This window comes from Diplotaxodon limnothrissa, linkage group LG3 (genome assembly GCF_057381915.1).
Source record: "Diplotaxodon limnothrissa isolate DT_005_m linkage group LG3, D_limnothrissa_male_GT1.1, whole genome shotgun sequence".
NCBI lineage: Eukaryota > Metazoa > Chordata > Actinopteri > Cichliformes > Cichlidae > Diplotaxodon > Diplotaxodon limnothrissa.
The window spans coordinates 27,364,297-27,382,238 of NC_140598.1; the positions used below are offsets into that span (position 1 = coordinate 27,364,297).

At 40.1% G+C, this 17,942-nt stretch overlaps 2 protein-coding genes across 2 annotated transcripts; both read right to left on the bottom strand.

Moving 5' to 3' along the window:
• Positions 1–2,313: 2,313 nt before the first annotated feature.
• On the bottom strand, positions 2,314–6,028 carry LOC146635165 (coxsackievirus and adenovirus receptor homolog). The gene is made up of 3 exons (XM_085346626.1): positions 5,950–6,028; positions 2,737–3,099; positions 2,314–2,498 (listed from the first exon to the last, which is right to left on the bottom strand). Exons 1-3 carry the CDS (start codon positions 6,020–6,022, stop codon positions 2,314–2,316), a joined length of 621 nt encoding a protein of 206 aa, XP_085202752.1. The 5' UTR covers positions 6,023–6,028.
• Positions 6,029–15,262: 9,234 nt separating this feature from the next.
• Positions 15,263–16,663, bottom strand: LOC146635166 (low affinity immunoglobulin gamma Fc region receptor III-A-like). The gene is made up of 5 exons (XM_085345647.1): positions 16,588–16,663; positions 16,173–16,436; positions 15,848–16,093; positions 15,558–15,761; positions 15,263–15,435 (listed from the first exon to the last, which is right to left on the bottom strand). Exons 1-5 carry the CDS (start codon positions 16,661–16,663, stop codon positions 15,263–15,265), a joined length of 963 nt encoding a protein of 320 aa, XP_085201773.1.
• Between the last annotated feature and the right edge of the window lie 1,279 nt (positions 16,664–17,942).

A 17,942-nucleotide genomic window follows, 5' to 3' on the forward strand; every position in this document is an offset into this window, starting at 1 on the left:
TCAGACACTGAGGCCCTCTGAACACATTTTAATTACAGCTGTGCAGAGACACACTGATGACTGACTGGAACACTATGATTCACATTTTACATTAACACCATCCTCACACATGGTTCATATATGACCACTAGAGGGAGATGTTGGACTTTAAACACTAACATGGATACAAGCAGATCATCAAATTGAGGTTTCAACACAACTGAGTTTGATGCTCTTTGATGTTTGCACAAGTACACGAGCCTTAATATACAAGGGAAAATGTCTTCTGAAACATCTGTTGGGTTTTCTTTGTCAAACTCTTCTAAACTCATACTCACACATGGTTTATATTTGGCCACTAGAGGGAGATGTTGGATTTTAAACACTAACATGGATGCAAGCAGATCAGCACAATCACTACAGCTGAGTTTTATATGTGTTTAATGATTACAGAAGGCCTTTTATTTTTGCACAAGTATGTGATTAGCACAATTATGAAAGGAAACGTTGTCTGCTGGAACACCTGTTCTTCTAATCGAGTTTTCTTTGTCAAATTTATCTTAAATTGAACAGTATTGTTTACAGCAGGGGTACATAACTCCAGGCCTCGACAGCCAGTGTCCTGCAGGTTTTAGATATCACTCTGGGTCCACAAACCTGAATCCAATGATTAGTTCATTGCCAGGCCTCTCGAGAACTGCAAGACATGTTGAGGAGGTAATTTAGCCATTAAGCCCATTGTGTTGGATCAAGGACACATGTAAAACCTGCAGGACATCAGCCCTTGAGGCCTGGAGTTGGCCACCCCTGGTTTACACCTACACATTTTTATATTACTTTTTCTAGTATTTTTCTAAACATATATTATTATCAACAGCTGGAGCTAAAAATATATAATATATAAAATAAAAAATACACTCAACTGCATCATCACTATTTACTTTAAACTGTTTGAAAGGAGATCAACACAATGTCTTTATGAATCTTGATGACCTTCATGAAGAACATCGCTTCCTTTTAGCCAGACCTTCCCAAAGTGTGTTAATGTTAATGGCCAGAGGGAGTGTTCGCCCAGGGCGCCAAACAGGCTAGGACTACCACTGGGCTCGCCCCCTAACTAACATAAACAGATACTAGAATGTTTTCCTGCTTTATTTTTCCAATGTGTGCCTTATTTCTTCTATCCTCCTACCTATGGCACAGAAATCAATCTCAATGCCGTCTTTGTAAAACCAAAAACTAAACAAATAAAATAAGAACGCAGGCAAAACAGAAATATCTTATATATATTTATTTGGCTGTTAGGTGCAGCAGGGTATGTACTGGTTAAGGTAACCTGGCTCCTTCCCTTAGATCCAGTCAAACTCTGAGGTCATGTTGTGAGCTGCTAACTTCCGGGTCATCTGCATCTTATCACACTGTACATCTTTCATTTTAAAGTTAACAGAAAATTTTTTGTCTAATTATATGATTTCTAGATGTAATATTTAAAATAATATAGGTCTGGTCTCTGATGGGCGCCAACTAAATGCTGAACGCATAACCTGGCCCAGTTTACACTCCAAATACCCTCTCAACTCTGTTTTTTATATGAAAACTTGAAGGCTTGTATATCTTTTAGAGTTTCTGTTTATTATGTGGGTAAAAACAGAATATGACATGGTCATGGTGATTGGACACATGCACAACAATTCAAGGTGAAATAAAAATAAAATAAAACCGGCATCACCAGTTTCACGAAGTCAGAAAGCCTCTGATTAAAATAATACTACTAATAATTACAGCCACAGAAAATGTAAAGAAAAACAGCCCACATCCATTAAGGACTAACATATGTGAAACTTTCTCAGTGAACAAATTAGCATAAAAAAATTATATAGAAATAAAGCAGAAATATATGAAAAGCTTTTGGATTATTTAAAATGAAGTAACAATTGGACAGTAACAGACTGAAGAGTCTCCTTCATGGAAGGTAAAGTTCAATGAAGCCTGTGCTTCCCACTGCATGAATCGTTCCAGGTCAAAGGAAGGAAATGTCGGACTCTGCAGCTACAATGAAATGTGTTGGTTTCATGTTAATGTAATTACATTTAAAAATTGGTCAAAAAAGTAACATTTGATCAATGGATTCTTAATGCTTTCAGACAGATATTAACTGTCTATAATGCAATGAACTTTTTCTTTTCTTTAGATGTAAAATGTAAATCCAAACTAAAATCTGGACGTGTCTGACAGGTACCTGATAGATGTTTAGTGTTATAGATTTCTGTCTTTCAACATGTTCAGTGACAAGACTGAAAATAAAAGCACAAGAATCACAGTTAAGCTGACATTTCAAACAGGCTGAGATTCAACGGGAGGCTGGTATGAATCCTGACTCTGCTGTTGTTCATGTTTTCTGTAGATCAAGAATCCAACAACAGCAGCAACAAGAAGCACAGCAGAAACTGAAAGACCAGCGATCAGTCCAACAGATCCATCCTCCTTCCCTCCAGCCTCTGTGTCTCCTCCTGTCTGACCTGCAGGTGAGAAACAGGTGTGAGGTGTCAGCTGTCAGGTAGGTGATGAGTGAAGAACAGAACAGAATCCATTTCCTCTTCAAACTGCTGTCAGACATTATCTACTGCACTCTGATCACATCACTCAGACCAGCTGCTTTCTACAAAGTCTCATCAACAACATCTTTAGAAACAAACATCAACAACCAGGAAGCAGCTTCACCTCTGATCACACACACACTCAACTCTGCTCACTCACCTGGAGGATCAACACTCAGGTAGATGCTGCTGATGGGCTCATTATCTAAAACACCTCTCTTCCTGCGCTTTGCTTCTCTTTGGACGACATGACACTCGTATGTTCCAGTATCATTAACCGTCACATTCTTCAGAATCAGAGACACGTCTCCATCCTTCATCTGTCTGTCCTGCAGATCCACCCGGTTCTTAAAAGATGGATGCTGTTCGTCTGGATTGAGCCTCTTATCCCGAAACAGAAGCACATATTCTTCCTCCAGGTCAGCTCTGCTCCACTCCACAATAATAATGACGTTGTTGTTTGGAGCTCGACTTGGCAGAGTGACGTTCTTCTGTCCAGATTTAGCTGGGATGATTTTCTGATCTGAAAGAGGAGAAAAGAAGTAAAAAGTTTAAAGAAGAAAAAACACACAGTCTCTGCATGCTGCCTTTATGGAGCTACAGCTGTTTGTATACACTGAACTAAAAGCTTTGTAGCTGCATACTGACTCCTGACACTACAACACATCACACTGACACACACAAAGTGTCATTTATGTGTCCATCTGATAAAGGTTTCTGTTGGGACAGCAGGGGGAGACAGGTTTTGACTCAGATGCCCTCCAGTGTAGTCCACCAAAATCCTGACTGTGCATTAGTGGAAGTGGATGACACAGGAATCTGTGACTGCAGAGACATTTTCATTGTTCTTCACACTCGTTTTCACTTCAGCTCTTTTTATGTTAGATCTGCTCTCTTCTCTCCGCCTGGCTGACGAACCATCAACAACACGAGCAGGAACGAACCACAGACCAGTTGTATCACATACTTTGCACAGCTGACAGCAGAGCTCTCTGCATGCAGACAGTCCCTGAACAGTGGCTGCACCGCCTCTGCTGGACTGTAAACTCCTCTTTACACATATTCTTCTCACAGAGAGAGTGGATGGAGTTTGTGTTAACATCACACAGACTCCTCCCAGCCTCATGCTGCAGTAGGTAGAGGTACAGGTCACAGCTGTAGCTGTAGTTGGTACCTAGAGTGGCACCTACAGATGCCACTATTATTTGCTGCAGCAGTTGCCTCTATTTGGAGATGATGCCACGATCTGCTGAACAGAAAGTCGTGCTATGTGATTAAGCGTTTTTCAGGAAACTGCTGTAAGGTTGGGGTTTTTTTTACTTCTCTTTTTGTCCAGCAAAATCAGAATGTCAACACTGCAAATGCCTCGTGCCCCTCACAACTTAAGAAGCACCCGGGCAAGTCAGTGCGATCATTTATTAATCTACTGATCTGTGTCTGTGATCGTGAACATGTTTCATGAAAATTTACATTAATATACACACAGCAGGAAATATTTCTGCTTTACCTGCATTGTTTTGTTTTTTCTGGACAGATAAATATGTGTTTATTCTGTTTCTAACTGGAAAGCTTTTGCATCCTTTGAAGTATTTAGTAAAGGAGTGTGGTGGATATCTTCCATTTTTTGGGAAGGTACAGCCTCTCCATTCAAAACTATTGTACATCCATGCATGTACATGTTCCTGTGTGCCATGTCTAATTATTTAAGAAAGAACAAAACCTGATCATCTAAACAAGTTTGTTCTTTTACATTTCAGTTTGTCTTCAGTTCTCTTGCAATAAATAAGTTTTATTTGAGACTAAATAACTAAATAAATAATAGCACACAGATTACATGAAATATAACTGTTATACTTTTACTTGAAAAATACATGAATGACATTTCATTATCAAAACTGATTTTTGGCTCTGTGCAACGTTATCTGCTATACCAAGGTTTACATATGACACTATTTCCTTTAGGATTCATAATGTTTTCTGATTCTTTCCAGTCAGAGACGATCAGTATCACAACAGTGATTATCAGCTTTCTTTGCTAACCCTTTCCGCTTCAGCCTCAGTGTGCGCTCACAAAAAGTGTCTGGTTCACGTTTCATTCTTCTTTCTTAGAAACTATTGACCATCACTTTCTCCAACCAGAGACATCAATATAACGATCAAAAGCATTATTATTACTGTTATTATTATTATTTACTTGTGAGAACAAGATATAGTTTATGCTGCTACTGTCTGACTCTTAAGGATATTACTAAGGTAAACACATTAATTCATATTCCTTCAGCAGATAATCAGCGTCATACAAAGTGCTTACGCCAAAGAAAGTCTTCAGAGAAAATAGAGATTTTTGTTCAGAAAGTTACCATGGCGATTAAAAGAGCCACCTTCATGAAACTAAAAACTGACTCGAGTTAACTTGCCAACTTCTTAATCTTGCTTCAGAGTCACATCCTTCTCTACAAAACATATCACACTATGTGAGTGCGCCACAGATAGTTTCTGAGTGCTGACTTGAGCTTGTGCTATCCTTTTTTTGGTACCGCAGTTGATTCTCACCTACAGGCCAGTGGACACTCTTTCAATGATGAGGATGTGCACATCCTGGAGAGGAAGGAACGCTGGTTTGACCGCGGCGCGGAGTCAAGGAGGCCATTTACGTGAAAAGGGAAAGATCATCTCTGAATCGAGGAGGGGGCCTAAGGGTACATCTGTCACCATCTTACAGCCATTCCCCAACTCTCTGTGAATGGTACTCATGGCCATTGTTCATTGGTCTGATCACTGGCTATGACAATTGCATATTAATGTTTAAGAAAGTGACCTCCCAGCCCATTGTTCATTAGTGGGCTGGTTTCTGTGATTGTACAAATGTACTGTTTATAAGGTTGGAGAAACCTGCAGTCAGCTGAGACTGAAGAACTTGGATGAGTAACGAAACGTTTCTCCCAATGAAAACGTTTTGGGATTGTAATTTCACTGTGGAACTTTTCTAGCATTGATACTTATGGAATAACCGACTATGCCACAGGGCGACAAACTAGCATGGAGTCCATGGAGTCCATGGGTGAGGCCTCCACCGTAGCTCGGGAGCAAAACAAATTCTGTTTTCCTTTCTTTACCGACAACTGCTAATTAACAGTGGTTAGCTCAGGGCTGCTGCCATCCCAGATTTAAGATTAAGATTACAAATTTTAAACTTTCACTAATGTTTACAAGCACTGCCGCCATCTTGGATTGTGAACTCGGGCTTCTTTCACTTTCTAAAGTTGAACGTAATCGTGAAATTTCCCACAGAAAAATTAAACACGATTACAAACATCATTCCTTCTGTTTATCTCTGTGGGGGGGTTCTTTAGTTTCAAAAGTTAAATCTCACCTGCTGAGACAAACACGAAGACGCCGACCAACAGCGAAATGGAGCAAAGCGGAGCATATGTTGGAGGAGCCATTTCCGTATTTAGCTAATGTGGGTTCTCCAGGTAATGAAGTCATGTGACTTACCTTATTTTAAGGCACGTGACTCAGGTACGACCCAATAAAAAGTACAAGCGCTAAGACCCAAGTAACACAGTGGTCCGCTAACAACCAGCTAACCACGGATCATGAGGCAAAAATCCCCACAGGTTCTGAGGAGCTCCTGCAGGTTGATGGCAGTAACGGGGGAATGTCTGCTACAGTGGGAGTCACACTGGCTGTTCAGCGACCCCCTGGCAATCACCTGTTGCTAGGGAAAAATTCCCTAGTAACAATTTTCCGACAGGATGACAAAATTCTCCCTAATTATTTTGGTTGCTAGCATACTGCTGCAGCTGTATTTGAACGGAAGTGATGGATTTGTGGACAAACACTACGCACTTACTCCCCGATCTGTAACGAACGTTAAAAATGACAGGAGGAGAAAACGGTGTTTCCTGAAAAAAGTAAAAGTTGGACTTACTTAAACACATTACATTGTGTAGCGCTGAGGCACAACATTTACTTTGACAAACCGTGTTAATCCTTTGGTTTGTGGGTCACTTTTTTAGAATTTCATTAAATCCATTAATAAACGAAAAATCACTACTGACAAATTTGCCCCAAGAGGATTTCTAAAGTAGTTCTTATCAAAGCGATTTAGGTTAAAGTGGTTATTTAGTTATTAAACACTTACTGTTGTTGTGAGAAATCTCTGAAACCCTCAAACACTGTTCTGATCATCAGCATGGAAATGGAAATATTATCCACTGAGAGCAAATAGACAAAATAAAGAAAAAAGTGACCAAACAAGGATAGTGACCTTGGTTTGGTCACTGGCTGCACTACAAAGCCACAAACAACAATCAAACCCGTACCTCCCTGTCAGCTGTTTTCTATGACACACCTTAGACAAGTTTGACTTCATAGCATCACCTTAGCAACCACATTCCCTGACTTCTTAAGTGATTGGCTCAGAGCCTGCACATTTGACAAGCAAATACCACAAACATACCTAAAGTAGCAGAGATTTGACAGTGACAGGAAGTGAATTTGTTTTTCAAACACAGGAGTAATGTGCTGACTTTCCCATCAACTCTGTCCGTGGATTTAGATGAACTTGGTCTAATAGCAGTAGAAATTATGTATGAATGCTATAATCATAAGTTAATAATAATAATGATAAAAGTAAAATAAGTTCATGTTTTAATATTAACCATACACAACATAGGAAAGACATCTGTCACAAAGCAGAGCAGCAGAAAGTAACAACTTTTTCCTTTTATACCTTCATCTGTGCAAAGTCTCATTACGAAGCAGCTGATGTTTTTTTGTACTACAAATACTACAAATATTTTCAGAGAATCAGTCCTGAAGCAGTGGGGGTTCAAATGTGTTGCCTTATTTTTTCAGTATTTTAATTCATCATAAGCACAAGTCCATTATAAATCCACATAGAAGGGTTTCTGTTAAAAGCTGAAATTAAACTATTTTTAATAACTGCAAGTCCAAGAATGATGGATTTCAACTTTTTAAGGCTCATGTGACCATGTGTGATAGCTGGATGCTCAAAACTAGTTTTAATACTGTCATGGTCCTGGGCCATGTGGGCCCAGTATTCTTAGTTTCTTGTATTTTTGTATTTCGTTCCTTATTTAGGTCATGTTTCCTGAGTTGTCCTGTTATGTTGTTCCTTATTTGACTTCCCCTTGTGACTTTTATCCCCTGTGTACCCCTCTATGTATCTGTGAGCCCTCATCTCCCCTCCTTGTGTTTCATTCCATGTTTCCCCAGCCCACTATGCCCGTGCTCTCTCTCTCCTCCTGTTTGCACCTCTGTGTACTTCCTGTTTTACTTTGACAGTCTCCCGTCAGTGTTGTTTACTCCTGCCATGTCTTATGTTTATCTGTGTCAGCTGTGTTCCCATGTGTGGCCACTTCCCCTGATCATCCCTCTTGTGTATTTAGTCTCTGTGTTTCATGTAGTCTGTGTCGCGTCGTCTGTGTTCCCATGCCCGGTCTGTTGTCTTCCCAGCCATAGCCTCACCATAGTTTGTTCCCAGTTCAGGTTTGTTTAAGTTACTGCTCTTGTGCCGCCCTCATTCTTGTTTGTTTCTGTTATGATCATCAGCCACAATTAAAGGCTCGCTTTCTGTTAAGCTCACTCCCATCTGCTCACTTGTGTACGCACCTGGGTCCATTACACACACCTCCGCACGGCCTGTCTCTGCAGACTGTGACAAATACATGAAAGCGCCCATTTTTAGCTTAATTTCATTAACAGTTGGATCTCTGTTTCCAAGTATTCTGAATACTGACATTTCCTCTAAAAAGATCTGAAGCAATCTATGAAAACAGTTTTGTGGTTGTGGTGAAGTGAGTCACATGAAGAGTGTCACATTTCATTAAGGTCAGATCATGACAGTGATTATCAGCTTTCTTTAGTAACCCTTTCTGCTTAATCCTCAGTGTGCGCTCAATAACCTTCTAATGTGCGTCATGGTCACATCCCTGTCTACAAATACATACTGCAGGTTGCCTTTCATGTGTTACTGTTTATGCTTAAATAGATTTGATGTTTAAAGGCTTGCAGTGATGTGAAATAATGAGCCTGTTCTGAAAATGTAAGAACTAGAAATTACAGATATTTGTTTAAAAATGTAGGAACTAAAAGTGGAAAGTTGTCAGAAAAAAACTACATAAGTAAATGACAGATATCTGAAAATTCTACTTGCACACAGTGACAAAATATTTGTACTTCATTACTTCCCACCTCTGCGAGTACCCAAGTAAAAGCTTAAACCAGCCAACAGTAAATCAAATGCTTCACACTCACTCCACAAAACATTCATCTGTAACCAGTAAAGTGAAGCTTTAATCCTGGTTCAGATGGATTAACATGAACAATCAGTTAATCCACTGAAGCTCACAGACTTCATCAACCTGTCAGATTATCTAAAAGACTGAAAGACGTCATTTAAACACTTACTGTTGTTCTGAAGGATCTCTGAAACCCTCAAACACTCTTCTGATCATCAGCATGGAAAACTTTTCCACCGAGAGAAAACATGAAAAATAAGAATGAAAAAGAAAAAAATCTTTGAGGACAGTGACCTTGGTTTGGTCTCTGGCTGCACTAAACAGCCCAGTGAACAATCTAACCCGTATTTTCCCGTCAGCTGTTTTATACGACACACCTTAGACCTGTTTGACTTCATAGCATCACTGTTGCAACCACATTCCCTGACTTCTCAAGTGACAGGATCTGATGCTCTGTATTTGACAAATACAATAAATATACTTAAAATTTATACACAGACGAGAGGTTTAAATCTGTCTCCTCTCTTCTGATTCTTTTGACATTTTGATTCCTCATAACGGAACGTCCATGATAAAGCCACATAAAATTTTCAGGGCTGAAAATGGAATTTGAACTGAAACCAGATCAACTCCAAGTGCACGATGGGATATATATATGGGACAATATCATGTTTAGAGAAATGTTACTAATTTAATATCTATGACATAGACCAACAGAAACACACCCTGTTTGATGTTTTTTCTGATAATTCATTGGTGAAAACTAAAAAAAACGGCATTTTGGGAAAATTATGAAGACTCATATCACCATGTGAGGTAGCTGGCTGCTCAAAATTACTTATAATGCATGACGAGTCTCATTTTGACCTTAATTCACTAACAGTTGGATCTCTGTTTCCAAGTATTCTCAGCACTGACATTTCCTCTAAAAGGATCTGAAGGAATCTCTAAAAAGTTTTGTGTTTGTGGTGAAGTGAGTCACATAAAGAGTGTCACATTTCATAAAGGCCTGCTTTTGTTATATTGTGGTCAGATGGGTTCACCAGTCAGTGTTTGTTGTTGGTACAGCTGAAATCTGGGTGTGTCATTTCATATCATGTCAAATGTCCTGCTGTAAAAGTAAATTCGTCAAGGACTAAATGGTTGAGTGAAAATTAATCAGCAGCTTCTCTGATTATAGTTTCATTATTTTCCTCTTTATTCTTCTTCCACTGAAACATGTCAGCATGATCAGTAAAAGGCAGCAAAACAAATGTGGTAAAACTCAGCAGGAGAGAAGAGAGGAGGAACAAAGTGTGACCAGGAGGGACCAGGTCTGTTTCTCTGAGCTGGCATTGACTGAACAACAGTTTATAGTCAAACAGTAAAAGCTTTGAATAATTTGATTTGAAAATCGAATCTAAGGAGCTTGGAACGAAAAGCGCCTGGACTTCTTTAAGTTTCTTGAAGACGTTTCACCTCTCATCATTTCATACACTCAACAAAAATATAAACGCAACACCTTTGTTACTGCTCCCATTCCCCATGGGATGGACGTAGAGACCTAAAATTCATTCCAGATACACAATATAACCATCCCTCCCAAACAGTGGTCACAAATCAGTCCAAATGTGTGGTAGTGGGCACATCTGCTATATTGAGATAATCAGAATCAGAATCAGAATCAGAATACTTTATTGATCCCTGGGGGAAATTATTTTTTTGTTACAGTGCTCCATTATAACCAACATTAAGACAAGACAGACAATACACTAACTAAGAATAGTACAATATATACATATATATACATACATACATACATACATACATACATACATACATACATACATACATACATACATACATAAGTCACTCATAAATAAATAGCTGGAAAAGAAACATGTGTAGTTGTAGCAGTAAACAGTGTGTTAAGTGGATGCGTTGTACAGGGAGATGGCCACAGGCAGGAAAGATTTCCTGTGTCGTTCAGTGGTGCTTTTGGGTAATCTCAGTCTCTCACTGAACGAGCTCCTGTGACTGACCAGCATGTCATGGAGTGGGTGGGAGGTGTTATCCAACATTGTCTTTATCTTGGACAGCATCCGCCTCTCCGACACCACCTTGAGGGAGTCCAGCTCCATCCCCACAACATCCCCACATAATCCATCCCACCTCACAGGTGTGCCACATCAGGATGCTGATCTGACATCATGAGTAGTGCACAGGTGTACCTCAGACTGCCCACAACAAAAGGCCACCCTGGAATGTGCAGTTTTGTCTCACAGCAAAATGCCACAGATGCCACAAGCAATGAGGGAGCGTCCAATTGGCATGCTGACAGCAGGAATGTCAACCAGATCTGTCGCCCATGCATTGAATGTTCATTTCTCAACCATAAGCCTGTTCGCACTAAAGTAAAAAGCACCATCACTTATGCAGATGCCCTTTCGGCGCCAGCTGCAAGGCTGGAGCTGAACAACAACACCCTGATAACGACTGTGTTTAGACTGTTCTTCCCATTCCCTACAAGGCCACCTGGGTTGGCTGGAAGACTGTTTACTTAGCCTGGCAGGGCGAAGGACACTGTCTCAGCTGAACTCTGGACACACACACACACGCACACAGAGACATATATATACACATGCAGATGTACACTCATCCCCCCTCCAAACGCCTTCGACACTTATTCCCTTCTGATGCTGATGGTGGATCAAGGAGACCAGCGCATGCAGGCCCGGATGTACTGTCTAAATCGGCTGTCTCTCACCCTTTACCCACCCCTGTTGCTTGTCATGTGTTTCTTTCATGTACTATGTGCAGAGGTGTTTTTTTCTGTTCTCAAACTGATCTCCCTGTTGGAGCTCAGTCTGGGGGAGTTATTTTTTCTCCTTATCTTTCCTCACGTGGTGCATTTTCCATTGTTATACCTCTCTGACCTGTCTACCCCATGTGATGTTTGTGTAATGTATTGCGTGCAATAGGTCGGCAGCCTTATGAAATTTCCCCTTGTGGGACTAATAAAGGTATATGAAATCCAAGAAGCTTCTTCAGTTCTAGGGTCAAATGGTGGAGAGTCCCAGACTTAAGCTCTGTGGGAGTGTCCCACCAAGACAAACGTCTTCAAGCAACTTAAAAAAAGCATAGACACTTTTCTTTCCAAGCTCCTTAGACTATGATGGCCTGGATGACTGAGAACCTTCACAGACATATTGGAAGTTAAGCAAATTAAGCAAAAACATAGTAAAGGTTGTGAAAAGTAAGGATATTGAGGGAGCTTCAGCGTCCCCTGGTGGATGAGCAAATATGGTAAATATGTGTGCAGAATTAAATAAATAAACAAACAGATAAGTGTTTCACTCTCCGATAGTGCAGCTCCACTGATGGTGGAACTGAACCATCAATTCCTTCAATTAGTAATAAGTTACTTATTACATGTGCACATTATCATGTTTTTACAGTGACTTATCTGAAGGGTGTGCTATGGAGCTAGTCCAACCTAACCAGGCTTTCTTTGTCGCAGGTGATGGTAAAGCCCAGTTTGAGATAACAGCTAGTGACAGTGATGATCAGCCTTCAGCTTTAGCCTCTTTGTGTGCTCTGACATAAAAGTGACTGTTTGACATGGTTCACTTTTCTTTCTCAGAAAATCAATGAAAACACAGCTTAACCAATCAAATATATTGTGACAAAAAGAGCTAATAAGGATGTGCAAAGAACATAAATATAATAATAAAATTCAACATTATCAGTGTTATCATAATTTACACTACTATTGTGTATATATTACCTCAGTGCATTGACCTTTATCTGCATTTTTTCTATATTAAGTTTCGTTTTTGCTTCTTTGATGTCAAGCCCAGAGTTTGTAAACAGTTCTTATCCTTATTGGACAAATTATTTCATCTGTTCAACACTGTTGCTGCAAAAAACAGCAACAAAAAAACCCACCAACTCTGAAGAAAAGCTTGAATCTTGTGTATACATATTTTTACGCTTAATGTGTGTTCATCACAAGTTACCATGATGATTTAAATGGACCTTTTACCACTTTAAGCATGACTTAGCTAACCCTTAAATCTAGCGACACAGTTACACTCTTCTATACAACAATAGCAATATTGTCACTTTCATCTGAGATGGAAAGTTACAAATTTCTACTTCTTCTTATTTCTACTTCAAGTTGGACGTCAGCTTTAAAGAGTCACCTCCATCAACACACGCCTCACAGTGCATAAAAAGTAGGAAACCTTTAATCTTACACTTAGACTGTTGTGGATTTGTGCTACCATCGTGCTGTTCTGGTAGTTATTGATAACTGGCAGATTGGTGACCTGTCCAGGGTGTAACCTGCCTTTCTATATTAGCTGGGACAGGCTCCAGACTATCCCAGCTAATACAGCATGGACATTCATGGCCTCCACCAAACAAGGTTCAAGGCCATGGTTGGATTTTTTGGTGGATAATTTTCCACACAAACTTTAGAAAACTGATTTACATTAGAACAGAGAGCTAAAAAGAAAATCACACCATCTGTAATTTTAAAATTTTCAGTTTATCAAATGCCCTCGAGCACATTTAACCATTAAGTAGTTACGATGGCTCCCTCTCTTTTCCCTTCCTGGTAAAGCACCTTTTCAGTAAAGCTAGTTAGATGCTACATCCTGCAGGAAGCACTGGGAGACTGCACTTGCACTTGTTCCTGTGCACTTGCCTCACAAGTATAAACGCTATAAATGATACAGCTGAATCAAAGGTATCGAGCCTATTTTGAAAATGTCAGTACAAAGACAGGAAGTGGTCAAATGCTTTTCCACAGCAGTCACAAATTCATGAGTTTGAGGTTTATCAGATGCCAAAACCCTTCAGCTCTGTAATAATAAAACTGCGGTGGGTTTTTTGGATGTAGCTGCTGCTGGTTGGTTTCAAGGTGAGAAAAAAATCTCTGTCATCAAACAGACACCTTTACTGTACTGAAGCTGTTATAACTACTGCATGATCCTGCTATTTTTAGTCTGCAGCTGCTGACTGATGTTCGCTGTGCACTAAAGACAGGTGGGTGTCAGCCACAACAAAACAGCAACAAATCAGATTTTCCACAGGACATATTTTAGAAACCCAGAGACCCACGTGAGAAACACAACTGACACCGACATTTTATTGATGCTACAGAAATATGGCAAAAATACACACACACATATATACATATAAAAAGTTTATATTGTTGATTTTGCACTAAAAGACAATTTTTTTAACTCAGAAGCATGAGTCTTATTAACTAGAAAAAAGACATAAAAATCTCTGTGACGTCTGGATGTCCTCTGGTCTGAGGTGGGGGGGGGGGGGCAGTCAGAGACCAGCAGCTGGATGTCAGTGCTTGGACTGGTGGACTACTTCAATGAAGAGTAGATGACGTCTGGCTCTGATTTAAAGTCTGAACACAAACACACACAGTTCAAAAAACAATATTTCTGGCAAATGTTCTTAATACGAGTGTAGTTTAGAACAGTGAAATAGAAATAGTTCCTCTTTTGCATGAAAGAAAACATTTTCCTTTCCAAGCAAGAAGACGATTTGATGTACTGGCTTTAGTCAGGATGTGGTTAGCTTGGCTTTGTCAAAAGCTGGAGATTGAGATCAGCTGTACATCCGGTCGTCTGCTGTCTGATTGTCCATAACTGACACTTCCTGTTCTCACTGCTGAATTGACTGCAGGTGGATCACTTTCTCCACAATAAAACACAGAGAAATTACTGCAGTTATAACAACAACAGTACTTTTACATTACCGCACTACACATTACAGTTTATGCAGCTGCATGATATTAATGAAAACCTTTCAAATAACAGCAGGTTTTCAGAGTTTCTTTTTTTTCCTTCACTATTGCAAAACAGGATTTGACGTCAGAGTTGGAAGATGTTTCTAAGAAAAAGTAGGTGGATGGTCTTTTGATCATCCTTTGATTCAGACAGGCACATTTTACAACAAACCAAACCTGCAACACGGAAAGGTCCTCACAACATGAACAGTACCATGTGCGTGACATACTGCAGTGAGAGTTTTCATCAGTGTCAGACAGCAGTTAATGGGAATAACAGGAAGCAGCTGCTGTGGTTTTAAAAACAGAATTTTAAAGAGGTCACAGTTGTTAGCAGGATTGGAAAGAACAATTTTGAAAATCATAAAGAGACAAACTGAACAGAGCACACATCTGAGCCCAACCTGATTTATTGCCTAATTGTGTCACAGAAAGATGGTCTGTGGGGTCCATACGAGGTGGACCACTGGCTAAATCTGCAACACCAGGTCAAAGGTGGTTGAAAGAAAATGATGCTAAACTGTATTTGAACCAAACAACACTGAGATATACAGTAACGTTCATCCAGGGACATGAACCAGGTCCTTATGACTCTGCAACGTTAGCTGTGAGAAGTAACTGGATTAAACGCCTGACTGGAATGGAACAACTCCTCTAGCAGGATTTTCACGCTCCCAGCAGCTCCTGAAAAATAACCAAAGCAACAATTTACCTTTGTTTTGCTGCTGGCGATGTGATATTTGGACGTATGTGATTTCAGTGTTGACGTCACTTCCCATGTTTGCCTCGTGTTCAGCTGCAGTGAATTTAAAATGAAAAAAAAAAGAAAGACTAAAACTCTGAAAGAACATTTAATCTAAGCTGTTTAAAAGAAAAAAAAACTAACAAAAACACTAAAATTAGAAGTCTGAGTCTCACCTTCACGTTTCCTGTGAACACATCGTCTCACCAGCAGAACCAGTAACACCAGTAGAACCACAACACAGACTGATCCAACACATGACAACACAGAGAGAACAGAAGGAGAGAGTGATGGAGGAAGAGTGATGGAGGTGGAACCAGGAGGAGGTGTGGATGTAGGTGGAGGTGTGGATGTAGGTGGAGGTGTGGTGGTGTGTTCCCCTATAATAAAGCAAACACAGTCATTAAGTTGTCGTCACATTGTGAATGTTGAAAGCTGCAGAAACACAGACAGGTGAGTGTGTCACCTGTGACAGTGATCCAGCTGGATGGAGACTCTCCATGACCGCTGATGTCACACTTGTAGAGGCCTTCATCAGACCTGGAAACATGCTGGATGGTCATGTGACCTGTGGGCCGCTTCCTGATGAGGGAGCCATCTTTATAGAAAGCAGCTGGGAGGTTGGAGGGAGTGGTCTTTGTTTTACAGAGCAGAGTGACGTCATCTCCCTCCATCACAGGGAGGACAGGACTCTGCAGGATCACTGATCCACCTCAACACAGAGACAAACTACAGCATTTCATCCATTTACACACAGCTTCATCAACACTAACTCCACACACTCAGCTTACCAGTGACTGTCAGGTTAACCATGTTACTGATGGGACCCTCTCTGGACTCACACCAGTAAACTCCACTGTCTGACGGGATGATGTAGCTAATGTTACAAGAAGAATTAACAAGTTTTCCCCACCCATCTCCACACTGAGTTGTGTTTCCTATATTTGTGTTTCTCCTCAGAGTCCATCCAGCAGAGCTGTCGTCCTCCTCACAGCTCAGAGACACAAAGTCTCCTTTAAAGATTTGAGAGCTGCTGGGACTCACAGTCAGACGAGCTGTGAGGGTTAAAATGAAAAACTGATGATCTGTTAAGAGTTTTTTTTTCTTTCAAAAAGCAAAAAGAGAGTTTCTGCAAACATGAACCCAATCAGGTCATATCAGTGAGCATTTCTCAGGTTTAAACTGTGACAGAAGAAGGTTACTGACCTTGGTTTGTTGTGCAGCTCAGCAGTGAGATCAGAACTAAAGAGAAATGACACTCAGGTTGATTTGAGGTGAACATAAAGAACAACTCCACTGCACCACCTTTATCTTAAAACGCAGCTCTTTATGTGAACTGACTACACTGTTGGTATTCACCAAATATTTATTATTAAAGTGATATATTTGTGTCCACTGTGCAGCTGTGTTGATATAATGAGTGAATGATTTGATCTTTTCACTGCCTGCTGTGTTTCCTCGACTCCTGAGCAAAGATAAAGAGTCAGTCAGACCTGCAGTTGGTCCTCGTGGTGTTTTGAACTTGAATTCAGCCTGATTTGTTTTTCATGTCTTCTCCTCCATCATCAGTTATCAGGAGAGCAGACAGTCAAAGTACAAGAATTCAAACAAACACAGAGATTCTACTTACAGAGCAGACACAGCACAGATGTTTCCTTCATCGTCCTTCTCACTCATTTGAGCTTCTTTTCATTTCTGTCACTGACACCAAGTAAAGCCCGCCCTCTTCCTCTGAGCACCAGCTTTCTATTGGTTCAAACACAGAGGTGGGGGACTCACTTATTTTCCTCTTCATTTAAAAATGCCAGTGTTAAACTATTCAAACCCCCTGTAGTGTTCTTTATATAACATAAACCTTACAAAAATTTCTTAAAGCTGCTACAAAACAAGTAGTAAAACATGAATGCATACGAAATAAAATGTAAGGATTTATTTATTTTTTTAACAGAATCTGGGTTTAACCAACACACTGATGACCAAGGTTATTATCGTTAACGAAAACTAACGAAATAACGAAAACTAGAAGTGAAAAAACATTTTCGTTAACGGAAATAAAAATAAAAACAAAAAAAGGAAAACTAACTAAAACTGAAACGAGTGTTCACAAAATTAACTAAAATTAACTGAATTTATAGCAAAAATGTGTTTAGTTTTCATCTATGTGTGCGTGTCATACAATAGTCAAGGGTGAAAATGAAGTTTAGTTTCCAGATTTTTTCTTGCTGTCTCATTATGCCAGCAGGTGGCAGTACGTTAGTCGAGTCGTCTGTGTTGCTGCTCTGTCGACGCGCAGAATCGTGTCAGGAAAAGTCAGAGAAAGCGCCAGAGTTCAATTTGGGATTACTTTGAATATGACTGTGTTTTGGATGAAGCAAGTGTCTTGTAGTGGAAAGAGACGAATTATGAGGGACATTTCTAAAGGGAAAAAAATCCCACAAACCTTAAAGTGCACTTGAAAAGTTCACACAAGAAGGCTAACCTAGCTTACCTTGAGAAGGGAGCACACTCAACCCTCATCCCCAGAAACAGACGCTAACCCCAGGCAAGGCAGCGTGATGCAT

What these genes read in the sequence shown, in the direction of transcription:
- LOC146635166 (XM_085345647.1), bottom strand. Translation starts at nt 16,663, where the DNA reads ATGTTCACCTCAAATCAACCTGAGTGTCATTTCTCTTTAGTTCTGATC. An exon ending in GAGCTGCACAACAAACCAAG is followed by an intron (nt 16,437 to 16,587) that starts GTCAGTAACCTT and finishes TAACCCTCACAG; the next exon opens with CTCGTCTGACTGTGAGTCCC. An exon ending in TGTTCACAGGAAACGTGAAG is followed by an intron (nt 15,436 to 15,557) that starts GTGAGACTCAGA and finishes AATTCACTGCAG; the next exon opens with CTGAACACGAGGCAAACATG.
- LOC146635165 (XM_085346626.1), bottom strand. Translation starts at nt 6,022, where the DNA reads ATGGCTCCTCCAACATATGCTCCGCTTTGCTCCATTTCGCTGTTGGTC. An exon ending in CTTCGTGTTTGTCTCAGCAG is followed by an intron (nt 3,100 to 5,949) that starts GTGAGATTTAAC and finishes CTCCTCTTTCAG; the next exon opens with ATCAGAAAATCATCCCAGCT. An exon ending in CCTGAGTGTTGATCCTCCAG is followed by an intron (nt 2,499 to 2,736) that starts GTGAGTGAGCAG and finishes TCTCACCTGCAG; the next exon opens with GTCAGACAGGAGGAGACACA.